The sequence below is a fragment of the Chrysemys picta genome, chromosome 4, assembly GCF_011386835.1.
Source record: "Chrysemys picta bellii isolate R12L10 chromosome 4, ASM1138683v2, whole genome shotgun sequence".
Lineage (NCBI taxonomy): Eukaryota > Metazoa > Chordata > Testudines > Emydidae > Chrysemys > Chrysemys picta.
In genome coordinates this window covers 3,018,434-3,045,652 of record NC_088794.1, presented here as the reverse complement: position 1 = coordinate 3,045,652, position 27,219 = coordinate 3,018,434, and the positions used below count along the sequence as shown (strand labels likewise).

At 64.6% G+C, this 27,219-nt stretch overlaps 2 protein-coding genes across 4 annotated transcripts; both read right to left on the bottom strand.

Annotated features, from left to right (window-relative positions):
- Positions 1 to 112: 112 nt before the first annotated feature.
- Positions 113 to 10,138, bottom strand: PAQR4 (progestin and adipoQ receptor family member 4). 3 transcript variants are annotated; one of them, XM_065591176.1, is made up of 3 exons: positions 9,871 to 10,136; positions 3,503 to 3,721; positions 113 to 3,165 (listed from the first exon to the last, which is right to left on the bottom strand). In XM_065591176.1, the coding sequence occupies exons 1-3, from the start codon at positions 10,034 to 10,036 to the stop codon at positions 2,732 to 2,734; spliced, it is 819 nt and encodes a 272-aa protein (XP_065447248.1). In that variant the 5' UTR covers positions 10,037 to 10,136; the 3' UTR covers positions 113 to 2,731. The 3 variants fall into 3 exon arrangements, with proteins under 3 accessions (XP_065447248.1, XP_023968323.3, XP_065447249.1); XM_024112555.3 differs by lacking the exon at positions 9,871 to 10,136 and adding an exon at positions 7,360 to 7,850; XM_065591177.1 differs by lacking the exon at positions 3,503 to 3,721 and having other exon boundaries at positions 9,871 to 10,138.
- Positions 10,139 to 13,093: 2,955 nt separating this feature from the next.
- On the bottom strand, positions 13,094 to 25,108 carry LOC101937901 (kremen protein 2). Its single transcript, XM_065591170.1, has 8 exons — positions 24,286 to 25,108; positions 19,628 to 19,894; positions 19,384 to 19,508; positions 19,109 to 19,262; positions 18,349 to 18,681; positions 15,824 to 15,961; positions 15,396 to 15,468; positions 13,094 to 14,165 (listed from the first exon to the last, which is right to left on the bottom strand). The coding sequence occupies exons 1-8, from the start codon at positions 24,347 to 24,349 to the stop codon at positions 13,895 to 13,897; spliced, it is 1,425 nt and encodes a 474-aa protein (XP_065447242.1). The 5' UTR covers positions 24,350 to 25,108; the 3' UTR covers positions 13,094 to 13,894.
- Between the last annotated feature and the right edge of the window lie 2,111 nt (positions 25,109 to 27,219).

Sequence of the window (27,219 nt, the reverse complement as noted above, 5' to 3'; positions counted from 1 at the left end):
ACCGTCTCTGCAGCAGATTCCTAGCCTTCAATGGAGCAAGGCGACGCTTCTGCCAGTGGAAACGGAGGTCCTGGAGCCAGCTATGGCCGGAGGACTAAGAACCACACGCACATGAGCTCTGTCTCTGCTTTATTGAAGCCTAGAGCTACCATCCAACAGGACCCTGGAGGGAGGCAGTGGCCCGTAAGAACCTCCATCCCCCTGCTCCCCCCACCCTGGCACAATGTGGATTTTAGCCTCTTACTTTTCAGTTTTGCATTTTTAATTTAAAAAGATATGTTGCTTCGGTACTAAGCCGCGAACACTAGCTGTGTTCATGTGCCCTGAGATAACGGAGACAAGACTGGATTGGGGGGTGGGGGGGGGAGCAGAACCCACCCAACAGCACCCCTCTGAGGGAGGCCAGAGAAATACAGCCATCCCTTCAACGTGGGAGAACAGTTCACAGCCTGCAACCCACTTCTTAGCTTTCCTTTTGGCCTCAGTTACAGGGTGGGACAACAGAGACACAGAACCCAGAAAGCCTGATGTCTCCTCTCCCCTGTCCCCAAACCATTAGACCCTATCCCCTTCCTAGAGCTGGGGACAGAACCCCAACACTAACCATTAGAACCTGCTCGCCTCCCTGAACAGGGATAGAACCCAGGAGTCCTTGCTCCCATCTCTCCCTCCTGTAATCCACATCATGCTGTGTGGTTGGTTACCCGCTGATGCTTGACTCCTTGTCTTGGCACAGCACAGCTGTCTCAATTGTCCATTTTGTCCACCCACGGTCCTACTCTACCTCTACTACCCTTTGTACTGCTTCCTTAAAAGTTTGTCTATATGGCAATTCAAGCAAGTTTCTAATACTGATCTGGTTTCTAAACCAGTGTGGCTGCCCGCCAGGAATGAGGCTGAGCGGGCCCCATTTACACTGAGCAAAACAATTGGAGAACAAGATGGAATTTAAGAACTGCTTCTGTAAGTTGGCTTCCACCTTAAGAACCAGCTTGACCCCATATACGTTTCCTGGTAAAACCAGCTTAGAATCTGGATTAAAAATCTAATTTGGCTATATTGACACACGGCCTCCCACCTGGAATCCTGATTGAGAAACCGTTTAGCTATATTCACACATGCAGCCTCATGATAGGAATCAGGACTGAGAATGAGTTTAGCTACATTACACATGGCCAATTGGAATCCAGATTGAGAACCAGGGTAGCTTCATTCACACTTGGGCAATTGGAATCCAGATTAAGAACAAGTTTAGCTACATTCACACCTGGCCTCTGGACAGGAATCTAGACTGAGAACGAGTTTAGCTATGTATGCATGCGGCTAACTGGAATCCAGATTGAGAACCAGTTCAGCTACTCCCACACCTGTGGCTTCTGAATCCAGTTTAGCTTCATTCATACACACACCTCCCTGCTCAGGATCCAGATTAGCTATCCAGGGCCCAGTGAACAGGGATTGGAAAACAATGATCCAGCGCTGCCTCTGTGTTGAGTGGCCCTAAGTTACGTAAGGGGAAGGGGAACAGTAGGTACACCCCAATGCCAGCAGAGGGTGGAAGGAGAGCCCTGGCACTCAACACCCGGGGCTCCCGGTGAGCACCATAGGATTAGCAGCAGATGGGACGTGTAGTATAAAAACAGGCTGATGGGGACACAGTCCCCTGCTGGCTGTTACTGCACCAGGAGCCGTGACTGCTGCAGAAAGGGGAATACCTGTTCCTCTGCAGGGGGAGAGTGCAGACCAGGGCTCAGTAACAGGAAACACCCCCCCACCCCACCCCACGCCCAGAGCAGGGAGCAACAGGAAACTGAGGCACAAGCAGCTGAAGCCGCTTGGCCCAAGGATGATGGCAACAACTGAGGAGAGAACCCAGGAGTCCCACTGTAGCTCTTAGATTCCACTGCCTCCTTCCCCCGCCCCCCCCCCCACCTCCCCCCATGCACACAGTTTCTCCTGGGCTGCCTCCCCCGAGCCCCTAGTCAGTGCAGACCCCAGCATCCAGGCACCGCGTCAGCCCTTTAAAAAGTAGAAAGTATTGCATGGTGTCTCAAAGTCTGTAGGATACCTGGATAAAAGGGGGAGAGGGGCTTCTCCACCCCCTAGCTCCTCAAAATAGTGCCCCCTCGCAGCCCCCCACCCTGCCCCCAGTCCCTACGGGCGAGCACTGCTGGTGATCCAGAAGGATCCAAAGGATCGCAGCCAATAGAAATCCATCCCTGGTGGTCCAGCATGACCCACGGACAGTGGGCATCTGGCTGGAGCTTCGTTAATGGAAGTCTGTGGCTAGTGACCCAGAAGCACCCTCATCAGCCAAAGGGAGTCTATCCAGAGTCTAGCCAATGGAAGTCATTGCTGGCACTGAGAAGAGCCCTCGACCATGGAAATCCAACCCTGGTGATCCACAATGACTCTCAGCCAGTGGGAGCCCTGCTCTGCTGAGCCAGAAGACCCCTTAGCTAATGGGAGTTGATCCAGAAGTCACCAAAACCACCAGAAATCCATCATTGGCCATCCAGAAGACCCCTTGGCCAAAAGGACTGGAGACGGCGCCTTGGCCAATGGGAATCCATTGTTGGCCAACGGGAGTGGATCAAGAAGACATCTTGGCCAATGAGAATCCACCACCGGCCACCCAGAAGACCCCTTGGCCAACGGGAATCCATCGTGTGGTGACCTGGAGGGATGCAGCCACAAGACCACACCATTCCGCGCTGGCTGGCGGGCCCGGTCAGTCCTGGGGGCAGGCATAACTGGTGACCCACAGCAAGTCGGCCACCACCCCCCAGTGGAGGTAGAGGATGCTGACTACCACCAGCACGTGCATGATCTGGTGGCTGTTGAACCAGTAGTCGAAGCGGCCGGGTTGCCAGCGCTCAGGCATGCGGGAGACGTTGATGACGCCCCCCAGCAGGGCCAGGCCATCCATGATGAGATACGAGCGCAGCGAGGAGGGGTGGCCTGTGCCCAGGCCCACCCAGCGCAGGTAGAAGAAGAAGAAGCGGAAGAGGGCCTGCCAGGCGAAGGAGCGCAGGCGCCGCACGTTGGAGTGGGCCGTCACCGCGCAGATGATGGCGTAGCTGGACAGCGCCGTGTAGGCCAGCAGGGCAGCGCTGCGGGGAACTGGGGAGCAGGCAAGGGTGCAGTAGATGATGGGAAGGGCACCTGCAGGGAGGGGGGGAAGCAAAGGGGTTAGAGGTGGGGGGCAACCAGCCCTTTCTCAGCACCATCCAACCCACCCTGTCCCTGCACTGCCCCACAGTGCCACTACCCTCCCCTCCACCCTGGGATCCTCTGCCCTTCCACCGGATCTACCCTAGCCCCCAGCACTGACCTTCCATAACCCCTAACCAGTCCCCCCACACCCCCGGCTCTGCCCTCAACCAGTCCCCCCCAGCTCTGCTCCCCATAACCCCAACCAGTCCTGCCACGCCCCCCAACCAGTCCCCCCCAGCTCTGCCCCTCCATAACCGCCCAACCAGTTCCCCAGCCCCCCACTCACCCAGCGTGTTGACCATGCAGACCCCGCACATGTCGAGGGTCAGCAGGGTGTGGTAGACGGCCGGGCCCCCCTCGTGGTTCATGAAGAGGTGGTAGAGCACACTGCCCAGCTGGGGCACCACGCAGGCCAGGTAGTGCACCACGGCCAGCCAGCCCACCGAGATCCGCGCCCACGGGATGGACAGGGGCAGCAGGAAGATGAAGCCCAACAGGGGGATGCCTGAGACCGAGACGGGGAGGCTCAGCGGCAGTGATCGGCCATGGGGCACCCCACTCCCCTTGGGCAACCCAATCCAGGCAGCGTGTCCCGTCCCCCCCGAGTGCCACAAGCTAGCTCCCTCCCCTGGAGTCGCCCCAGACCCAGACCCCCCTCTGCACGGGCACTGCACTCCTCCCCCAGGCTGCATCTTAGGGTCCCCCAGGATGACCCCAATTGTCTTAGTATCTCTGGGTTCTATCCCAGCTCTGGGAGGGGAGTGGGGTCTAGTGGTTAGAGCGGAGGGGTCTGGGAGCCAGAACTCCTGGGTTTATCCCCAGCTCTACAACAGGCAGAGATGGGAAGAGCTGCAGACAGCCCCCCCCCCACCAAAAAAAGTCCTTGGAGGGCAGAGAGCGAGGAGCGAAGATGCACCTGGCATCACTTTATCAGTTATTTGCTCTGCATGGTAGGGACAGCCCCAAGGACAGTGAGGTGACCTGACCGACAGCCCCCTGCTGTCCCAGCCCGGAGCTCCCTGCCCCCCAGCTCTGCCGGTGCCTCTCAGTCCTGGCTCCTGGCCCCCCCTGCTCTAACCTACCACACCCCACTCCCCTCCCAGAGCTGGGGAGAGAACCCAGGAGTCCTGGCTCCCAATTCCCCCCCCCCCCCCCCCCGGCCCCGGCTCCAACCCACTAGCCCCCCCTCTCCTGCTGATCGTGGCAGGACAGTTACGATCGATAAGCCCTTTGCAGATAACGATAGTGTATGAATACATTCCCACCCTAGTTCACAGCCCCCTTGAGCTTTTCCAGCCCTTCTACCCCACACCCCTGCTTTAAGCCTCTCTGAAGGGCCTGCGGTGTCCTGGTTCTGAGGGCAGGGGTCTCCCACATCCTGCTGGAAAGGGCTATCCGACCCCCCAGTGCCAGGCCCAGATGTCTAGAGGTGACCCCTCCCTCCCCTCCCCTCCCCAGCGCCAAGGGCACCGGGAGCAGAATCAGCAAAGAAATCAGACGCTGAGCTGTTCTGCTGACAGGTGGGAGCACCGAGCCCATGGCACCAGCTTGCCAGCGGCTGCAGAGGGAATATGAACCAGCAGAGATGCAGCCAGCTCTGGGGCGGGGCAGCTGGAGAACAGCCACACACAATGCCGCAGGGGGGTGGCTTGCCTGGTGCTTAGAGGCAACCAGCTCTGGGGCAGGGCAGAGCGGGATCCCCACTGCTCTCTCATGAGTGGCGCCAGAGCTCAGGTAACGACCTCGGCATCTAAGGCCAAGTGAGACGTTAAATAATCATGATTTACACTCCAGAGATACTTCCCAACGCCAACTTCACATAGAACCCAGGAGTCCTGGCTCCCAGCCCCCCTGCTCTGACCCACTAGCCCCCACTCTCCTCCCAGAGCCAGGGAGAGAACCCAGGAGTCCTGGCTCCCAGCCCCCCTGCTCTGACCCACTAGCCCCCACTCTCCTCCCAGAGCCAGGGAGAGAACCCAGGAGTCCTGGCTCCCAGCCCCCCTGCTCTGACCCACTAGACCCCACTCCCCTCCCAGAGCCTGGACAGAACCCAGGAGTCCTGGAGACTGGGAAGTCTCTTGAGCCCAGGTGTCTGCCTGGGTGCTACGCAGAGAAACACACAACTTGTGTCAGCCATGGGTGATGCAGGATGGGCTCGGTCCTGCCAGGGGCACCTGTAGGGCACCCAGGTCTAAGCCACTTAGGCAGGGAGCTAAGTGGGGGAGGCAGGCACTGGCCCCTGACGTCAGGGCCCCAGGTTCAGCCCTGAGCCCTTAACGAGATCATCGTTAGCAGGAGCAGCGAGCTAAAAGCTGAGGGAGGATCTGCCAGGGGGCAGGGTGCTGCAGAGAGTGCCCCACCCCAGAGGGGCTGCATCTCAGCGCCAGGCGCAGGGTCCCCGTATGAACAGCCGTGTCTAAGTGCCACACAAGGGGTCCCGGTGTAACCAGCCCCCGCTGCCCACCCCAGAGGGGGCCGCATCACAGCACCAGGGAAGGGGAGGCCATTTCCCCTCATGGAACCATGTCCCGCCTGGGCTCCCCGCTCTCAAAATCATCGGGGATGAGAGAGATCAGCTCAGTTCACACGATCCCCTCCTGCATGTCTCCCCCCAATTCCTTCTGGCCTCCACTCCCAACAGGGCTCCGCCAGGCAGGATCCCATTCCCCCCACCAACATCCCTGCGCAGGGGCCCCAGCCCCCCAAATCTCCAGCCCCCCACAGTTCCCCCCCCAAATTATCAGCCCCTTCCGTATAGCCCCAGCCTGCACTTTCCTCTGATCCCCCCATGTCTCCCCACATTACCAGAACCCCATATCCCTGTCCCCCCATACACATCTCCCCCAAATCCTCCTGGTCTCTGCCCCTCACATTCCAAGCCCCCTCCCTCGATATCCCTTCTCTCCCAAAACACAACTCCCCTGACCCACCTGCCCTGACAGGATCAATCCATCCCTCCCCACAGCTTGTGTGTCAAGGGGGCAGTTCCCCGGCCCCTCACATGGCAGGAAGCATCGATCCTGGCACTGCCAGGCGGAGAACAACAGCAGGAACTGGCGCCAGAGAACTGGCTCCTGGCCTTGAGCCATCCACCTCCTTCAGTGAAGGGATCCCTGAACCTGAGACGCAGCCACTTCTGGGGCAGGGCAACTAGTAAAAGCCACACACACCACCACAGGGTATGGGACAGGACGTGAAGAAGCCTGTATCCAATTTAATCTGATTGAGGAATGCAGACGGGAGCTGGGGTTTGGCCCGGACGCCAGGGTTCACGCCCTGACTCTGGAGGAAAGGGCTTGAGGGCTATGAACGAGGCAGGGATCTAAGCAGGGCGTATTGGTAAACCGGCCAATGACACAGCCCCAGATCCTCACCCAGGAATAGGGACCCCCATATCCTCCAGCAGGGACATAACTGGGGGCTGAATGGATGATCTATGCCAGTTCAGACACATGCATAGTCCTGGCTCCCAGCCCCCGCTGCTCTAACCACCAGCCCCCACTCCCCTCCCAGAGCTGGGGAGAGAACCCAGGAGTCCTGGCTCCCAGCCCCCCCTGCTCTAACCACTAGCCCCCACTGCCCTCCCAGAGCCAGGGAGAGAACCCAGAAGTCCTGGCCCCCAGCCCCCCTGCTCTAACCACTAGACCCCACTCCCTCCCAGAGCCAGGGAGAGAACCCAGGAGTCCTGGCTCCCAGCCCCCCCTGCTCTAACCACCAGCCCCCACTCCCCTCCCAGAGCTGGGGAGAGAACCCAGAAGTCCTGGCCCCCAGCCCCCTGCTCTAACCACTAGACCCCACTCCCCTCCCAGAGCCAGGGAGAGAACCCAGGAGTCCTGGCTCCCAGCCCCCCCTGCTCTAACCACCAGCCCCCACTCCCCTCCCAGAGCTGGGGAGAGAACCCAGGAGTCCTGGCCCCCAGCCCCCTGCTCTAACCACTAGACCCCACTCCCCTCCCAGAGCCAGGGAGAGAACCCAGGAGTCCTGGCTCCCAGCCCCCCCTGCTCTAACCCACTAGCCCCCACTGCCCTCCCAGAGCCAGGGAGAGAACCCAGGAGTCCTGGCTCCCAGCCCCCCCTGCTCTAACCCACTAGCCCCCACTGCCCTCCCAGAGCCAGGGAGAGAACCCAGGAGTCCTGATCTGACCTCTAAACCATCCGGCTGCCTCTGCCTCTTCAGGTGAATCTGCCCCTGAGCTGAGCTGATCCCAGCTAATCCCAGGAGATGTCTCAGGCACCAGGAAGGGGGGGCCGCGGGGATGCTGGAGGAGGCAGAGAAGGTCACGGCTCAACAGGGATCCACTGTCACTCCTGCCCCAGCCAACGGTCCCACCTGGCCCCATAGGCTCTAGGACCAAGGTCCCTGAAGGCCAGGGGTGAGCTCAGCAGGGGATGCAGAACACAGAGACCCTGCTGGGCATAGAACCCAGGAGTCCTGGCTCCCTGCCCGCCCTGCTCTAACCCACCAGCCCCCACTCCCCTCCCCTCCCAGAGGCACAGATGGAACCCAGGAGTCCTAGGAAGCTATTAACTTGATCTGGGGCATCCCCAGCGCATTCCTCTGCCACCGACCATTAGGTGGGGTTGCGGGGTAACAGGATGGAACTGCCCAAACCCATCTCCTAGGACCAGGGATGCCCCACCCACATCCCATTCCCCGGGGGCTGGGAGCCAGGACTCCTGGGTTCCATCCCTGGCTCTGGGAGGGGAGTGGGGTCTGGTGGGGCAGAGCGCGGGGGCTGGGTAGGAGCCAGGCCTCCTGGATCCCAATGGCACCTTGGGGCTGATTTTGTGCTCCGCTCAGCAGATCGAGGGGGAACTGACGTCAGCTGGGCTCCCAGGGGAGCCAGGTGGCACATTCCTGCGCAGGCTGGGTGGGGACCCAGGAAGCAGTTTCTGCTCATGAACTTAGGCCTCACTTGGCATGGTTGCAGTCAAGGGCCTTATCACACGTCAGAGAGGCCCTGCCCACCCGGAGCTGGGATAGAACCCAGGAGTCCTGGCTCCCAGCCCCAGCAGAGCCAATCTCCCGGGTTCTTCTCCTGCTGGGGGGAACCCCCATGCTCTCCAGATCCCCCGTGGGCATAGGAGCCCGATGTGGGGACTGGCTGCTGGGGAGCCCAGGAGAGGGAACCGACCAGTTCAGGGGCCCGGTGCATCGGTGGGGAATTGGGGACAGCGGTCCAGGGCGGGTCTCAGTGCATGGGCAGGGAGTCTTGGTGCTGTGGGTTGTAGGAGCTGGGGGATTGGGGTTGAGTCCATGGGGCTCAGGGACTGGGGTATATAGGACCGTGGCATGCTCAACGGGTCGGGGAGTGGGTATGGAGTCAGTGCAGCGGGGTCGGGGGGCAGGGTGCCAGCGCATGTGGGCGGATGAACCTGCAGGGCATGTAGAGGGCCGGTGCAGGAGGGATCAAGGTGCAGGGGAACTGGGGCGCAGTGGGTGTAGGTGGCTGGTGCAGGAGGGGGGGAAATCAGAGTGCCTGGGGGTCGGGGGGGATTGGGCCAGGGGGGATCAGGGCGCAGTGCTCAGGGGGGGGGAAATCAGGATACCCAGGGAGATCGGGGCCGGGGTGGATCAGGGCGCATTGGGGCACTGCCCGGGGGGATTGGGGTGCCTGGGGCCAGGGGAATTGGGGTGCATTGGGGCACTGCCCGGGGGGTCAGGCCAAGGGGGATGAGGACATGCGGACACTACCAGGGGATGGGATAGGGGTGCCTGGGGGGATCGGGCGGGGGGGCGGATCAGGGCGCATTGGAGCACTGCCGGGGGAATCGGGCCTGGGGGGATAGGACGATGCGGCCACTGCCTGGGGGGGGGGGGGGGGGGATCAGGCCCGGGGGGAAATCAGGGTGCGGGATCGGGGTGCCGGGAGGGATCAGGGTGCATTGGAGCACTGCTGGGGGGCTCGGGCGGGGGGGATTGGGTCATGCGGGCACTGCCAGGGGTTGGGCCTGGGGTGGGATCGGGGTGCCGGAGGGGATTGGGGGGGCCGGGCCGTGGGGATATGGGTGCCCGGGGCGGGATCGGGGGGGCCAGGGGTACATGGGGGTGATGGGACACTGCCTGGGGAGGGATCAGGGTGCCGGGGGGGATCGGGGTGCCCGGGCCTGGGGGATCAGGGGGTCCGGGGGGGGGGATCAGGGTACGGGGGGGGGATCGGGGGCCCGGGGCCAGGGGGATCGGGGTGTTGGGGGGGATCGGGGTACGGGGGATCGGGGGGCCGGGAGGGATCGGAGTACGGGGGGGGATCGGGCACTGCCCGGGGGGGATCGGGGTGTCGGTGGGGGCCGGGCCCGGGGGGGATCGGGGTACAGGGGGGGTCGGGCACTGCCCGGGGGGGATCGGGGTACCCGGGGGGGATCGGGGTACAGGGGGGATCGGGGTACCCGGGGGGGATCGGGCACTGCCCGGGGGGGATCGGGGTACAGGGGGGATCGGGGTACCCGGGGGGGATCGGGGTACCCGGGGGGGATCGGGGTACCCGGGGGGGTTCGGGCACTGCCCGGGGGGGGATCGGGGTGTCGGTGGGGGCCGGGCCCGGGGGGGATCGGGGTACCCGGGGCCGGGGGGGATCGGGGTACCCGGGGCCGGGGGGGATCGGGGTACAGGGGAGGGATCGGGCACTGCCCGGGGGGGATCGGGGCCCGGGCTCACCGTGCGTGTAGATGTTGCCCAGCTCGTTGTGCAGGTAGAAGAGGCTCCGCAGGCAGCCCGAGCCCGAGCTCGCCGGCCGGTAGCCCGTCAGCACGAAGCGGTTGAACTGCAGGTGGGGGGGGGAGCTGGCCCAGTCCAGCAGCCGGGGCCCCCCCAGGTAGGCCATGGCCCGGGGCCCCCCCCCCGCGGTCAGCTCCGCCGCATCCCGGCGCCGCCGCCTCCCTCCGCCCGCCCGGCCAGCGGCAGCCGCGCCCCGCCCCCGCCCGCTGTGAGCTCACTCGCCCCGCCCACCGCCCTCATTAGCATGCCGCTGCCCCGCCCCCTCGCTTGCCTCTGGGCTTCCCCGCCTTCCCCGGAGCAGGGACGTGAAGGTGCCTTTATTTGCATGAGAAATGCTCACTCTCGATTTGCATGGTGGTGCACCGCCCCTTCATGTGCATACATTTTGCATACCCCCCCGCCGCCGCCGCCGCCGTTCAGCGGCAGGGAAAGTGGCCGAGCTCGGGCTGCAAGGACTCCCGGGAGCTTTTTTATTTACATAATAAATACACGCCCCCTCATTTCCATAAAACAGGCCCGCCCCGCCTTCCTCAGTAGCAGGGAAGTGGCCGCGCGCGCAGCTTGTCAAGTCCCCGAGTGCCCTTATTTGCATAACATATGCAGGCCGCGCCCACATCCTCCGCCCCACAGCCTTTCCGGCCAAATAGAGTCCTTCCTCATTAGCATAAAGCCTGCCGGCCGCTGCCTATTGGACAACAGCGGCGCCCTCTTTTGCTTGATACTGCCAGCGGGGTCGTAGCGGCAGGATCGCCGGAATTCCATAATTTGAATAATATATGCGGATCACGCCCACGAAGTTCCGCAGGGGCGCGACGGAATTCCCCTGTATTAGCATAATATATGCCCCGCCCCCTCACTGGATGCCGGCCCCAGAAACCAAGAGTTCGATTATTTATACAGGCCACGCCCACAGCTTCATTTGCTGCCTTTTGCATCATTTGCATAATACGTAAAGGCCACGCCCCAAGAGCCAGCCCAGAACCTTGCCGCAAATAGGCTCGCCTAATTAGCCTCATGCCCCCTGCTGCCCCCTGGGTAAAACCTGCTCACCCGGGCATTTCAGCAGCAGGCCACGCCCCTTATTAGCATATCATATGCAAATCTATCATGCAGATATAATGTACTTAGATCTTCAGAAAGCCTTTGACAAGGTCCCTGCCCAGAGGCTCTGAAGCAAAGGGCGCTGCCATGGGATAAGGGGAAGATGCTCCCACTGGTCGGGAACTGGTTAAGAGACAGGGAACGAAGGGTAGGTCCATTTTCAGAATGGGGAGCAATAGATAGTGGGGTTCCCCAGGGGTCTGTACTGGGCCCAGTCCTTCAATCTATTCATAAATGAGATGGAAAAAGGGGTCAACATTGGGGGGGGGGCGAATTTTGCAGCTGATAGAAAACTGCTGACGAGGCAGACTGCGAAGAGCTACAAAGGGATCTCATTAAATGGGGTGACCGGGCAACACAATGGCAGATGCAATTCAGCATTGATCAATGCAAAGTGATGCCCATTGGAAAGCATGATCCCAACTATACATCTACGACGATGGGGTCTAAAGGAAGTGTTCCCACTCGAGAGAGAGGTCTCGGCGTCACTGTGGAGAGTTCTCTGAAAACATCCCCTCAATGTGCAGTGGTGTCAAAAAAGCGAACAGCATGTTGGGAATCATTAAGAAAGGGATAGAGAATAAGACAGAAAATATCATATTGCCTCTGTATAAACCCATGGGACGCCCACACCTTGAATACTGCGTGCAGATGTGGTCGCCCCATCTCAAAAAAGATCTAGTGGAATTGGAAAAGGTTCAGAAAAGGGCAACAAAAATGATGAGGGGTCTGGAACGGCTTCCGTATGAGGAGAGATGAATGAGTCTGGGACTTTTCAGCTTGGAAAAGAGACGGCAAAGGGGAGATATGATTGAGGTCTATAAAATCATGACTGGTGTGGAGAAAGTAGTTAAGGAAGTGTTGTTTATTACTTCTCATAACACAAGAACTAGGGGTCACCCAATGAAAGTAACAGGCAGCAGGATTAAAACAAACCAAAGGACGTATTTCTTCACACAACACAGAGTCAACCTGTGGAACTCCTTGCCAGAGGGTGTTGTGACGGCCAAGACCATAACGGGGGTCAAAAAAGAACTAGATAAATTCATGGGAGACAGGTCCATCAATGGCTATTAGCCAGGCTGGGCGGGGATGGTGTCCCAGCCTCTGTTTGCCAGGAGCTGGGAATGGGCGACAGGGGATGGATCACTTGATGATTCCCTGGTCTGTTCATTCCCTTGGGGGCACCTGGCCTTGGCCGCGGTCGGCAGACAGGCCGCTGGGCTGGATGGACCCTTGGTCTGACGCTGTCTGGCCGTTCTCATGTTCTGATGTAACAACTGGCTCAATAGCATCATAAATGCCCCTCCCAGCGGAAGAACAGATTATACAGCCAACTGCCTCTGCTCACCTCATTAGCATAAAATAGTCACGCAAAGCAGTTCATTAGCATAAGACCTCCTGGACCCGACTCAGCCCACACTGAATTGTGCCCAGCCTAAACCTCCCTCAACATGCCATCAGGGTCGGGACCCAGGAGTTCTGGCTCCCAGCCCGCCGCCCTCGCCCAACCAGCCAACCCCACCCCCCTCCTAGAGCCAGGCGAGAACCCAGGCGTCCTGGCTCCCAGCCTCACGCCCACCCCTCTCCTAGAGCCAGGAGAGAACCCAGGCGTCCTGGCTCCCAGCCCCGTGCCTACCCCCTGCCTAGAGCCAGGAGAGAACCCAGGCGTCCTGGCTCCCAGCCCCGTGCCTACCCCCTGCCTAGAGCCAGGAGAGAACCCAGGCACCCTGGCTCCCAGCCCCGTGCCTACCCCCTGCCTAGAGCCAGGAGAGAACCCAGGCGTCCTGGCTCCCAGCCCCGTGCCTACCCCCTGCCTAGAGCCAGGAGAGAACCCAGGCACCCTGGCTCCCAGCCCCGTGCCTACCCCCTGCCTAGAGCCAGGAGAGAACCCAGGCGTCCTGGCTCCCAGCCCCGTGCCTACCTCCTGCCTAGAGCCAGGAGAGAACCCAGGCGTCCTGGCTCCCAGCCCCGTGCCTACCTCCTGCCTAGAGCCAGGAGAGAACCCAGGCATCCTGGCTCCCAGCCCCCTCCCCGCGATGCTAATGAAGAGACATTCCCATATGTAAAATAATTTAATCTGGATCATTCTCATATCATCTTTCTTCCTGGTTCAGGGCATGTTGCTGCGGGTCCCCCGGGGGGGCATTCGTGCACCCCATATGGGACACAGCACCCCCTGCAGGGGAGCTACACCCCATCCACAGATCCCTGCCCCCTACTCCCCACGTGTCCATAGGTGCCCCATGGCACAGAGCTGCTCTTCGCCATCTGCTGGAGGGAAAGGCCCCGTGTCCCACCCCGTGCCCCCCGACCCAGCCAGTCCCCTGCCCTGGGGCTGGATTGGAGCCACTTCTTTCAGGGGCTCAAACCAGCATCATCGTCAAGGGGTGGCCGTCGCGTTAGGCACTGGGAGGGCACAAACCCCATTTTGGGGTACATCTGTGGGGCCCAGGGCACAGCATTAGACAGGGCCACCCACCCCACCTAAGATGCCGTCTCCGGTGGTATGGCGAGGCAGTGGTTGTTTCAGACCCTGAAGCAGACACCCCATTTTGGGGGGCGGGGTCCATTCGTAGGGCTGCGTAGCTCCAGGGCAGCATGAGACGCTGGGAATTGTGATCCCCATTTCTGGGGGGTCTCTCTGTGGGGCTCACGGACAGCAGGGGGCAGCAGACAGTGGGAGGGGCATGAACCCCCAGTTCTGGGGTCTCTGTGGAGTTGGGGGCTGCAGGGGGCAGCAGACACTGGGGGCACGAATGCTCGTTTCCGGGGTCCCCCCAGCTCTCCTCCGAAGCAGTGGTTCTGCGGTTGCCCCCGGCTCTGGAGGGGAGTCCTGCGGGGGTCCGCCCGCCCACCCAGCTCAGCTGGGGGACAGGAGCGACTTGAGGGAGGACTGGCTGCTGGGCGCCAGGTTCTCGTAGCTGTGACACAGGCAGGTGCAGTCGGACACAGTCTCGTCGTCGGAGCCGGGGAGCGGACGGGGGTGGCGGGAGCAGATCAGCACCCCCGTGTGCCGATAGGCCACAGCCCAGGCCTCCCCGCCCAGGCACTGGCATCGGCACCGGGGGCCCGCAGCGGAGGAGAAGGAGCCGGGCAGCCCCCCGCTCTTCTTCTGCACAAACAGGCAGGTCCTGCGGAGAGAGACCGGGCGCAGGTGGGACAGGGTGCTGCAGTGCTGGCGGCTGCCACTAGGGAGCAGTGCAGCAAGCACTAGCCCCCACTCCCCTCCCCTCCCCTCCCAGAGCCAGGGAGAGAACCCAGGCGTCCCGGTGCCCAGCCCCCCTGCTCTAACCACCAGCCCCCCTCCCCTCCCAGAGCCGGGAGAGAACCCAGGCGTCCTGGTGCCCAGTCCCGCGCTCTGACCCACCAGACCCCACTCCCCTCCCAGAGCCGGGAGAGAACCCAGGAGTCCTGGCTCCCAGCCCCCTCTGCTCTGACCCACCAGACCCCACTCCCCTCCCAGAGCTGGGGAGAGAACCCAGGAGTCCTGGTGCCCAGCCCCCCTACTCTACCCACCAGCCCCACTCCCCTCCCAGAGCCAAGGAGAGAACCCAGGAGTCCTGGCTCCCAGCCCCCCTACTCTACCCACAAGCCCCACTCCCCTCCCAGAGACAGGGAGAGAACCCAGGAGTCCTGGCTCCCAGCCCCCCCTGCTCTAACCCACTAGACCCCTCTCCCCTCCCAGAGCCGGGAGGGAACCCAGGAGTCCTGGCTCCCAGTCCCCCCTGCTCTAACCCATCAGCCCCCATTCCCCTCCCAGAGCCGGGAGAGAACCCAGGAGTCCTGGCTCCCAGCCCCCCATGCTCTAACCCACCAGCCCCCACTCCCCTCCCAGAGCTGGGAGAGAACCCAGGAGTCCTGGCTCCCAGTCCCCCCTGCTCTCACCCACCAGCCCCCACTCCCCTCCCAGAGCTGGGAGAGAACCCAGGAGTCCGGGCTCCCAGTCCCCCCTGCTCTAACCCACCAGACCCCACTCCCCTCCCAGAACCAGGAGAGAACCCAGGAGTCCGGGCTCCCAGTCCCCCCTGCTCTAACCCACCAGACCCCACTCCCCTCCCAGAACCAGGAGAGAACCCAGGAGTCCTGGCTCCCAGTCCCCCCTGCTCTCACCCACCAGCCCCCACTCCCCTCCCAGAGCTGGGAGAGAACCCAGGAGTCCGGGCTCCCAGTCCCCCCTGCTCTAACCCACCAGACCCCACTCCCCTCCCAGAGCTGGGAGAGAACCCAGGAGTCCGGGCTCCCAGTCCCCCCTGCTCTAACCCACCAGACCCCACTCCCCTCCCAGAACCAGGAGAGAACCCAGGAGTCCTGGCTCCCAGTCGCCCCTGCTCTGACCCACCATGCCCGTCCCAGGATCTCACCTCTTCCGCAGGTGGTATGAGATGATGAGGAGCATGAGGAGGAAGGCCCCTGAAGCTGTGTACATCATCCAGCCTGGGAGAGAAGGAATAGGTAGAGATTATGTAGGACCTACAAAAATGGCTGACAAAGCACAGTGTTTGTGAGTACGGGCAGTTGAATGCTAGCTGGTGGGGGAGACCCTTGGCAGGGTATGGAAGTGCAGCAGGGCCGGAATAAGGGTCAGTGGAGGGGAGAGGCCCCGTGTCCCATTCCCCTGCCCCCAGAGCCAGCCAGTCCCCGACCCTGGGTCCGGATCGGAGCCAGCGCCCCCTGGAGGGGAGAGGACCCCGCCCCATTCCCTGCCCCCGGAGCCAGTCAGTCTCCAGCCCTGGGGTGGGATGGGAGCCAGCGCCCCCTGGAGGGGAGAGACCCGGGTCCCATTCCCCACCTCCTGCCCCGATGGCCATGTCGTCGGCGCTGCGGGTCCAGCTGGAGTTGACTTGGTCCGTGAAGGCTGGATGCAGCAGGTCACTGGGCAACGTCTGGGAGTCACCCTCCGAGGTCTCCAACACGGGGCCCTTCACCCCTGGACAGAGAGAGTCAGCCGTGAGCCCCCTAGCGCCGCCCCGGGGGCCAGCAGTCCCTGTGAGGGGAGAGCGCCTCCTACGGAGCCCCCCTGCCCCACACCCTGCCGCACAGCGCCCCCTAGCACCGCCCTGGGGACCAGCAGCCCCTGTGAGGGGAGAGCGCCTCCTACGGAGCCCCCCTGCCCCACTCCCTGCTGCACAGCGCCCCCTAGCACCGCCCTGGGGACCAGCAGCCCCTGCGAGGGGAGAGCGCCTCCTACGGAGCTCCCCTGCCCCACACCCTGCCGCACAGCGCCCCCTAGCGCCGCCCTGGGGACCAGCAGCCCCTGCGAGGGGAGAGCGCCTCCTACGGAGCCCCCCTGCCCCACACCCTGCCGCACAGCGCCCCCTAGCGCCGCCCTGGGGACCAGCAGCCCCTGCGAGGGAAGAGCGCCTCCTACGGAGCTCCCCTGCCCCACACCCTGCCGCACAGCGCCCCCTAGCGCCGCCCTGGGGACCAGCAGTCCCTGCGAGGGGAGAGCGCCTCCTACGGAGCCCCCCTGCCCCACTCCCTGCCGCACAGCGCCCCCTAGCGCCGCCCTGGGGACCAGCAGTCCCTGCGAGGGGAGAGCGCCTCCTACGGAGCCCCCCTGCCCCACTCCCTGCCGCACAGCGCCCCCTAGCGCCGCCCTGGGGCCAGCAGTCCCTGCGAGGGGAGAGCGCCTCCTACGGAGCCCCCCTGCCCCACTCCCTGCCGCACAGCGCCCCCTAGCGCCGCCCCGGGGGCCAGCAGCCCCTGTGAGGGGAGAGCGCCTCCTACGGAGCCCCCCTGCCCCACTCCCTGCCGCACAGCGCCCCCTAGCGCCGCCCCGGGGACCAGCAGCCCCTGCGAGGGGAGAGCATCTCCTACGGAGCCCTCCTGCCCCACTCCCTGCCGCACAGCGCCCCCTAGCACCGCCCTGGGGACCAGCAGTCCCTACCAGGGGAGAGCGCCTCCTACGGAGCCCCCCTGCCCCACTCCCTGCCGCACAGCGCCCCCTAGCGCCCCCCGGGGACCAGCAGTCCCTGCGAGGGGAGAGCGCCTCCTACGGAGCCCCCCTGCCCCACTCCCTGCCGCACAGCGCCCCCTAGCGCCCCCCGGGGACCAGCAGTCCCTGCGAGGGGAGAGCTCCTCCTACGGAGCCCCCCTGCCCCACTCCCTGCCGCACAGCGCCCCCTAGCGCCCCCCAGGGTCCAGCAGTCCCTGCGAGGGGAGAGCGCCTCCTACGGAGCCCCCCTGCCCCACTCCCTGCCGCACAGCGCCCCCTAGCGCCGCCCCGGGGACCAGCAGCCCCTGCGAGGGGAGAGCATCTCCTACGGAGCCCCCCTGCCCCACTCCCTGCCGCACAGCGCCCCCTAGCACCGCCCTGGGCACCAGCAGTCCCTACCAGGGGAGAGCGCCTCCTACGGAGCCCCCCTGCCCCACTCCCTGCCGCACAGCGCCCCCTAGCGCCCCCCGGGGACCAGCAGTCCCTGCGAGGGGAGAGCGCCTCCTACGGAGCCCCCCTGCCCCACTCCCTGCCGCACAGCGGCCCCTAGCGCCGCACTGGGGACCAGCAGCCCCTGCGAGGGGAGAGCGCCTCCTACGGAGCCCCCCTGCCCCACTCCCTGCCGCACAGCGCCCCCTAGCGCCGCCCTGGGGACCAGCAGTCCCTGCGAGGGGAGAGCGCCTCCTACGGAGCCCCCCTGCCCCACACCCTGCCGCACAGCGCCCCCTAGTGCCACCCCGGGGACCAGCAGTCCCTGCGAGGGGAGAGCGTCTCCTACGGAGCCCCCCTGCCCCACAGCGCCCCCTAGCGCCCCCCGGGGACCAGCAGGTAGGGACACCAGGGGAGAGCGCTTCCTACGGAGCCCCCCTGCCCCACTCCCTGCCGCACAGCGCCCCCTAGCGCCCCCCGGGGACCAGCAGTCCCTGCGAGGGGAGAGCGCCTCCTACGGAGCCCCCCTGCCCCACACCCTGCCGCACAGCGCCCCCTAGCACCGCACCGAGGCACCGGGGCCAGCCCTTACGGCCAGGAGAGAGCGCCCCCTAGGGAGCCCCCCGCCCTGGCGCTCTCCGGGGGGATTAGACGGGAGGGGATTCCCTGGAGGGAATTTTCCCGCATATCTGCTGCCAAGCAGTGACATCCGCGCCCCAGCCCCCCTTCCCATGCAGGTGTTCAAGCGCCTAATTACAGACCCCGGCTCCAGCCCCCAGGGCATCATTAACAGCACCTGGGCTGAGGATCCGAGTTCAAAGGCAGCTCTCCCCCGCCCCCCAATCCAAGAGCCTGAGGTGGCTACAGCTTATGAACCCAGCCGCCCCACCCCAGAGGGGCCGCATCTCAGCGCCGGGCGAGGGGTCCCCGTAGGAACAGCTCCCACTCACCCCGGTAGGCCACGGCGAACCCCTGGGCGTGCAGGAGCTGGTCGGAGCGGAAGCTGAGGAAGAGGACGTCGGTGGGGAGGAGGAGGGCGGGGCCGGGGCGGTGATGCCCGTCAAACTGAGCCAGGAGTCGGTGGCTGCGCCCATCCCGCAGCTCCAGCCGGTCGTTGGGGTCCCGGATCTCGAAGATCTGGAAGCGGAGCTCCACGGCGCTGGAGCCCGGCGGGCGCAGGACCCAGGAACAATTACTGTCGGGGCCGTAGTCGTCTGGGAAATCCGGGGAGTAGATGACCCCGGAGGGGGCACTGAAGTTCCCCTGGCAGGCCCCCACAGACACTGGAGGGGGGGAGAGCAGGGGTGAGCCGTGGAGGGGAGGCCAACCGGGCTGAGGTGCAGAAAAGGTTAATGATCTGGGAGGATGGTGATCTTCAGCACAGCGCCCCCTAGCGCCGCACTGGGGCATTGGGGCCAGCCCTGACCGCCAGGGGAGAGCGCCCCCTGCTGATCCCCCGCTCCCTGCAGCACAGTGCCCCCTAGCGCCGCACTGGGGCATCGGGGCCAGCCCTGACTGCCAGGGGAGAGCGCCCCCTGCTGATCCCCCACTCCCTGCAGCACAGCGCCCCCTAGCGCCGCACTGGGGCATCGGGGCCAGCCCTGACCGCCAGGGGAGAGCGCCCCCTGCTGATCCCATGCCGCTCCCTGCAGCACAGCCCCATCTTCCCTAGATTCCCCCCCTTCTCCCTCCTCCCCAGACCCCGCTCACCGTCGTAGACCCCGATGCGGCCGTCCCCCCCGCACAGCTCGCTGGCCTTGCCGAAGCAGACCTGGTCGCATTCCACGGCCCCCACGGGCTGGGCCCACCGCAGGTCCCCCTCGCTGCCACAGAAGCAGGCGCATCCGGCCTCCACGCCGGCGAACTGCAGGGAACAAAGGGTTACATCCACCTGCCCGGCCACCGCCCCTCTAGGGGGCGCCGGCTGCCACCCGACCCCGGGGCAGGGGCCTGGCTGGCTCGGGGAGGGCCGGAGGGGGGGTTACCTTGTACCCTCGCTTCCGGCAGTATCGGATGCAGACTTGGATGGTCAGTTTGCTGGAGGTGCCGCTGCTGCCGCTCAGTGCCGGGGGGTTGCCTGAGTCCAGGAAGCAGCCGATATATCCAGGCACTGAGGGAAGGAGAGACGGGGTTAGGGTGTAACGAGCCCCCCCCCACCCCCGCTGCAGCCCGGCACCCCTGCCATTCCCTCCCTGCCACGGCAGGGCCCGGCGCCCCCCCGCCGCTCACTGTGGCAGCTGGGGATGTCACAGTATTTCCAGTAGATCCCCTCCTCGGTTTCAAGGACGTAGCACCAGGGCTGGACATCCCCGTCCGGGTTCCGGCAGGCGTTGTGGCTGCCCAGGCCCCACTCCCCGTTGGGGTACTTGGCCGTGTTGTAGGCGTGCTTCTGGGTCTGGTTCCAGTAGAGGCAGGGCTGGCCCCGGCCGTCAGGGGATGTGTGGTTCTGGGCCCCCCGGTAATCGGCGCCGTTCACCGTGAAGCACTCGGAGGGCGCTGGGGGAGGAAAGAGAGAGGGGTTAGCGAACCCAGGAGTCCTGACTCCCAGCCCTCCCACTCTACCCACACTCCTCCCAGAGCTAGGGAGAGAACCCAGGAGTCCTGGCTCTCAGCCCCCCCTGCTCTGACCCACCAGACTCCACTCAAGACTGGAGGTCTTCCTGGTGGATGATACTTTAGTCAATACACACGTTATTAGGTTCAATACAGGGGGTCACTGGGCGAACGTCTCCTGCCTGGGTTATCTGGGAGGTCAGATGAGATGGTGCCTTCTGGCTTTAAGACGTTTGAAATCAATGGAAGATGAGGGTTTGCATGGAGAATGGACGATGGGGAAGATGGGGGGATGGAGCAGGAGATGAAGATTAAATTAAAAATTAAATTAAATTAATGGAGATATCCCATCTCCTAGAACTGGAAGGGACCTTGAAAGGTCATCAAGTCCAGCCCCCTGCCTTCACTAGCAGAACCAAGTACTGATTTTGCCCCAGATCCCTAAGTGGCCCCCTCAAGGATTGAACTCACAACCCTGGGTTTAGCAGGGTAATGCTCAAACCACTGAGCTCTCCCTCCCCCTGAGATGAAAGATGTTAGAAGTTGGAGGGAAGGATGGACCATCGGTGAAGAGGTTCATCCCAGAGAGGACACCTCAGAGGTCTGGGGAGTGGAGGGACGGGCAAGCTGGAGACATGCTCCCGTCTCCGGACGGCGCTTCTGGAAAACCCAGCCGAGGACCTGGCATCAGCGCCGGAGCCCTTCAAAGGCGCGAGAAGTTGGGGGGAGACCTTCCCAGGGGGGTTATAATTAACGACTGGGCGTGACGACGCTGCCCAGCAGAGAGCCAGGGCTCAGGGCTCCGGCTTGCCCCAAGATGAATCAGAAGACGCATCTAGCTGTGGGGCGGTGGCGGAGTTAGGTGTGCCGGGACCGGATTACAGAGCGCTTTGTCAGGGAGGATCCAGCCCCGGGTGAGATAGGCCCCGATGGGTTGGCTCCATCTCCGCTGGGAGAACAGACAGTCTGGATGATCCTGTCCTGATAGCGAACAGGTAGATCAGCATATGAACAGCAGGTGATTACCAGGTAATGGTTAGAGCAGAGGGGGCTGGGAGCCAGGACTCCTGGGTTCTCTCCCCAGCTCTGGGGGGGAGTGGGATCTACTGGTTTGAGCAGGGGGGAGCCAGGACTCCTGGGTTCCATCTCTGGCTCAGGGAGGGGAGTGGGGTCTGGTGGCTAGAGCAGGGGGAGTCAGGACTCCTGGGTTCCATCTCTGGCTCAGGGAGGGGAGTGGGGTCTGGTGGCTAGAGCAGGGCAGGTGTCTGACAGCAGAGCTGTGGCAGGGCGGGGAGGGATCCAGGCCCATTTCATGGCCTGCCACATCTGGAAGGGCTGCGACAGCTGCTGCTGGAACAGCTGGAGTGCCTCCCTTCCCGAGAGATGCTGGTCTGGGAGGGCGTGGGGGCGGGCAGCCCTGCCACACACCACGTCAACAGCACAGGAAACAGGATGTGGGGGCCATGACAGCCCTTAGAGCACAAGGTGAAGAAGACCCCACTGCCCTCCCAGAGCCGGGGAGAGAACCCAGGAATCCTGGCTCCCAGCCCCTCCTGCTCTAACCCACCAGACCCCACTGCCCTCCCAGAGCCGGGAGAGAACCCAGGAGTCCTGGCTCCCAGCCCCCCCTGCTCTAACCCACCAGACCCCACTGCCCTCCCAGAGCTGGGGAGAGAACCCAGGAATCCTGGCTCCCAGCCCCTCCTGCTCTGACCCACCAGACCCCACTGCCCTCCCAGAGCCGGGAAGAGAACCCAGGAGTCCTGGCTCCCAGTCCCCCCGCTCTGACCCCCCAGCCTCCCACCCCTCCCAGAGCTGGGAATCCTGTCCTCTGCTCTGGGAGGGGAGTAGGGTCTAGGGAGTTTGAACAGGGAGAGGTGGGGGGCTGGGAGCCAGGACTCCTGGGTTCTATCAACAATCTATTCCCCAGCAAAGATGGAGATGCCCCACTGGGGCCCATCTAGCCCATTCCTCCTCCCCTCTGGGGCAGGATCAGCCCCCCTAGTCCTGTAACCAGACCCCCCCCACACACCTCCCCGTTTCAGCGCCTCCGCAGCAGACACAGGGCTCTGGGGACCCGTCCCACCTGTTGTCATGCATGAAAATAGCCGGCGTTATGATGGACAGGTGGTTGGGGGGGCGGCGCCATGGGGGGCTCGGATCCCTCACAAGGGGCTTTGTGGGGCGGGCGCGGAGCCTGCCGCAGGAGGCGATAGGTTTCCTGGCGCCTGGCAGCTGGTCCAGGCAGCTGTCTGCAGCCTTAACTCCCATCAGGGAGCAGGGCAGTGGTAAGAAATGGGGTTCACCCTGAAGGGGAGGGAAAAAGAGGAAGGGGGAGCCAGGACTCCTGGGTTCCTTCCCTGGCTCTGGGAGGGAAGTGGGGTCTAGTGGTTAGAGCAGGGGGGGGCTGAGAGCCAGGACTCCTGGGTTCTATCCCCAGCTCTGGGAAGGGAGGGGAGTGGGGTCAAGTGGGTTAGAGCAGGGGGGGCTGGGAGCCAGGACTCCTGGGTTCTCTCCCTGGCTCTGGGAGGGGAGTGGGGTCTAGTGGTTAGAGCAAGGGGGGCTGGGAGCCAGGACTCCTGGGTTCTCTCCCTGGCTCTGGGAGGGGAGTGGGGTCTAGTGGTTAGAGCAGGGGGGGCTGGGAGCCAGAACTCCTGGGTTCTCTCCCTGGCTCTGGGAGGGGAGTGGGGTCTAGTGGTTAGAACAGGGGGGGGGCTGGGAGCCAGAACTCCTGGGTTCTCTCCCTGGCTCTGGGAGGGGAGGCTCGTGGTTAAAGCAGGGGGGGGCTGGGAGGCAGGACTCCTGGGTTCTATCCCCAGATCTGGGAAGGGAGGGGAGTGGGGTCAAGTGGGTTAGAGCAGGGGGGGGCTGGGAGCCAGGACTCCTGGGTTCTCTCCCTGGCTCTGGGAGGGGAGTGGGGTCTAGTGGTTAGAGCAGGGGGGGCTGGGAGCCAGAACTCCTGGGTTCTCTCCCTGGCTCTGGGAGGAGAGTGGGGGCTTGTGGTTAAAGCAGGGGGGGTCTGGGAGGCAGGACTCCTGGGTTCTCTCCCCAGCTCTGGGAGGGGAGTGGGGGCTCGTGGTTAAAGCAGGGGGGCTGGGAGGCAGGACTCCTGGGTTCTCTCCCCAGTTAATGGGTTAGAGCAGCCAGCTCTGGTCTGTGCCAAGCAGAGATTCCCCAAACTGGGCACCGTTTCCAGACATTGGTTCTGGGTTATAAAATGTGGCATCTCCTGGATCCTGGGCTGCCCTCTCCCCGGGGCGGATGGGGTCTGAGTTTCCGTTGCCTGGGCTGCCTGACAAATCGATTTGTGGGGACTCCCCAAACGCCGCCAGGGGCTGGCAGCCCCCACTCCCTCGGGATACTCGGCAGGCCGGAGCTGCCACTCACACAGAGAGCGGGGGGGGACCCCTCCCCTGCTCCCTGCAGCACGGCGCCCCCTTCCCAGCCCCACAGCACTGTGTGTTACCCCATCTGCCTGCCAAGTCGTGACCCCACCCAGCCCTGCTTAGCCTGTTTCTTTCGCTCCGCACATGGTGCCTTGGCCCTCGGCTACACCCTCTGCAGAGCCTGTATTGTCTGGTCCCGTCGGGCCCCAAGGCAGGGGCTGGCTGTCTCAGGGGGCTGGGGCCTGTCCCCTCTGGGGGGCCTGGCAGCCGTGTGGGGAGGAGGGGAAATTGGCCAGTCTCTGGCTGGTGGGAGGTTGGCAGGCCGGGGATCCTCCTTCCACAGCTGACAGCCCTCTGCCCAGCCCTGCCCTCCTCCTCCTCCAGGGGCGCCCACGCAGGAGGGGATCTCTGGGGAGCGGGGACTTTGGGGGTTACGGCCCTCACCTCCCAATGCCCCCCTGCAGGGTGTAACGCTACCCCCCTGCCCTTCATCTATGCCCCCAGGTCAACCCCTGGATGGGAACTGACGCACAGAGATCTCCAGGGAGAGAACCCAGGAGTCCTGGTTCCCAGCCCCCCCTGCTCTAACCACCAGACCCCACTCCCCTCCTAGAGCTGGGGAAAGAACCCAGGGGTCCTGGCTCCCACCCACACTGCTCTAACCACCAGACCCCACTCCCCTCCCAGAGCCGGGGAGAGAACCCAGGAGTCCTGGCTCCCAGCCTCCCCCCCTCTAACCACCAGACCCCCCCTCCCCTCCCAGAGCCAGAACCCAGGGGTCCTGGCTCCCACCCACCCTGCTCTAACCATCAGACCCCACTCCCCTCCCAGAGCCAGAACCCAGGAGTCTTGGTTCCCAGCCTCTCCCCCTCTAACCACCAGACCCCACTCCCCTCCCAGAGCCGGGGAGAGAACCCAGGAGTCCTGGGCTCAGAGGCAGGGACTCACCTTCTCCCTGGAGCCCAGCCGAGCTCCGGAGGACCAGAAGAAGGAATCCACGAATCCAGAACATCTCGACTCCAGGCGGCCCCGCCAGAAGGGGGAGCCAGCGCAGGGATCTGCCCCCTTATCCAATGGGGCCGCCAGGGCGGGGGCAGGGTGGATCCAGTGCTCCTGGGATCCCAACAGATCCGGTGACCCCGGGGAGCCTCTCCCAGGTCAGTGCAGGGGGGGGAGGAAGCAGATTCCCAGGGCAGATCCCGTAGCTGGGGGAGGAGTGGGATCTACTTCCCCCGGGGCCGGTCCTGGGAGATCCAGGATCCCAGTGGATCCCGAGTCCTGGCCAGGCTGCGGTCCCAGTGGATCCCGTGACCGGACTGATCAAGCCCCAGGTGGGAGCTGAAGGGAAGGTGGGCTCGGGTCCCAGGTGGATCCTTTCATGAGTGGATCCCAGTGGATCCCGTCCGGGGATCCCACTCCTGGTGAGCCTGGCCCCGGGGCTACGTGCTGATCGGAGCTCGGGTCCTTGTGGTTTCCCAGCCACTGAGCGGGTCGGGGACCCACTGGATCCTGTGCTGGGTCCGGTCCGGTCCGGTTCAGCCCCCGCGGCTCGGATCCCGGCCCCGTGGATGCGGAGAGGCTGGTTCTGGTCCGGAGCCCCGTGGAAACGGTCTCCGCGCCGGCTCCGCTCCGGAGCCCCTGCCCCACCTGCCCTGCCCCGCGATGGGGGAGCGGGGGGGTGGCGAGTGCCGGGCTAGGGGGCGGGCAGGGTCCGATGCCCCGCACTAGGGGCGCGCAGCTCCCCGCTGGGCTCTGCCTGCTCCATTCGCCCGTCTCCAGCCCCGGTCCTGGGACACGGAGTCTCCCCGCCCCCCCGGGACGTCCCAGCTCCCCCCCTCCGCCCCCACGGGGAGGGCCCAGGCCGCCTCACATCTCCCGCAGCCCTTGAAACCCGAGCCCTGCCTGGGATGCCGGCCAGGCGGCTGGGAGCGGCAGCCATCCGCCCGGCCCGAGCCCGGGGAGAGAGAACCCAGGCGTCCTGCCCCCCCCCCAACCCACTAGACCGCACTTCCCTCCGAGCCCGGGGAGAGAACCCAGGCGTCCTGCCCCCCCCAACCCACTAGACCCCACTTCCCTCCGAGCCCGGGGAGAGAACCCAGGCGTCCTGCCCCCCCCCCAACTCACTAGACCCCACTTCCCTCCGAGCCCGGGGAGAGAACCCAGGCGTCCTGCCCCCCGCAACCCACTAGACCCCACTTCCCTCCGATCCCGGGGAGAGAACCCAGGCGTCCTGCCCCCCCCCCGCCGCTCTAACCCACTAGACCCCACTTCCCTCCGAGCCCGGGGAGAGAACCCAGGCGTCCTGCCCCCCCTCTAACTCACCAGACCCCACTTCCCTCCGAGCCCAGGGAGAGAACCCAGGCGTCCTGCCCCCCCCAAACCCACTAGACCACACTGCCCTCCCAGCGCTGGGGAGAGAACCCAGGAGTCCTGCCCCCCCAACCCACTAGAGCCTACTTCCCTCTGAGCCCGGGGAGAGAACCCAGGAGTCCTGGCTCCCAGCCGTCCTGCTCTAACCCACTAGACCCTGGTCGGATCCCGTCTGGGCTAGCAGGGGGCTGCAGGTCGGGAGTGAGGGGCACCAGCAGAACTGTGGGGGGGCAGGGCTGGGCTAGCAGGGGCTGCGGGTCGGGAGTGAGGGGCACTGGCAGAGCTGGGGGGGCAGGGCAGGGCTGGGCTAGCAGGGGCTGCGGGTCGGGAGTGAGGGGCACTGGCAGAGCTGCGGGGGGCAGGGCAGGGCTGGGCTAGCAGGGGCTGCGGGTCGGGAGTGAGGGGCACTGGCAGAGCTGGGGGGGGGGGCAGGGCTGGGCTAGCAGGGGCTGCGGGTCGGGAGTGAGGGGCACCGGCAGAGCTGTGGGGGGCAGAGCTGGGCTAGCAGGGGCTGCGGGTCGGGAGTGGGGGCACCGGCAGGGCTGGGGGGGGGCAGGGCTGGGCTGGCAGGGGCTGCGGGTCGGGAGTGAGGGGCATCGGCAGGGCTAGGGGGGGCAGGGCTGGGCTGGCAGGGGGCTGTGGGTCGGGAGTGAGGGGCACCGGCAGAGCTGGGGGGGGCAGGGCTGGGCTAGCGGGGGGCTGCGGGTCGGGAGTGAGGGGCACCGGCAGAGCTGGAGGGGGGGGCAGGGCTGGGCTAGCAGGGGCTGCGGGTCGGGAGTGAGGGGCACCGGCAGGGCTGGGCGGTTGGGGGACGGGGGGATGGGGGAGGGCCGGGGCGTCCCTGTCTGAGCGATCGGTGTCCGGGGGTTTCCGCGCAGGGAGAACAGAGTGGCTGGGAGTCAGGGCCTGCGGGAACCTGTTCTGGGAATGGAGGCCCCAGAATCCCTTGGGGCAGGGTGGGGTGAGGGGTGGGGGTTGCAGGTGGGAGCTGGGAGAGCGATGAAGGGAGAGTCAACCACAAACCCCCAGGAGAGAGCCCAGGAGTCCTGGCTCCCAGCCCATCCCCCACCCAGCTCTAACCACTAGCCCCCACTCCCCACAATCTCATACCCATCCCCCCAACCTCACTGCTGCTGCCCCCTGCCGGCTGCGGGCACCCACCGCCTGGCCATCCCACCCCACGCCAGCCATGCCACCCCCCCGGAGATGTCTCCGATCCGCCGCCAGCCTTGTCTACACACAAAACGCTCCAGCCCCATGTAGACGCACCTGGGGCCGGCCGGGCTGCTTGGTGGAGTGAATCCGCCTCGTCGGCAAGCAGCGGCTGGGTCTGGTGTCCACCGAGCGCCGTCCGCACCGGGGCTCAGGTCGGTAAATCTATGTCTTCTGGGGGGGGGGAGAGGGGCTCACACCCCCGAGCGACGTTGCGACTTAATTCCCAGGCCTCGGAGCCCACAGAATAGGCTCCGAGGAGGCCGTTCTCTCCCCAACTCTGGGAGGGGAGTGGGGGCT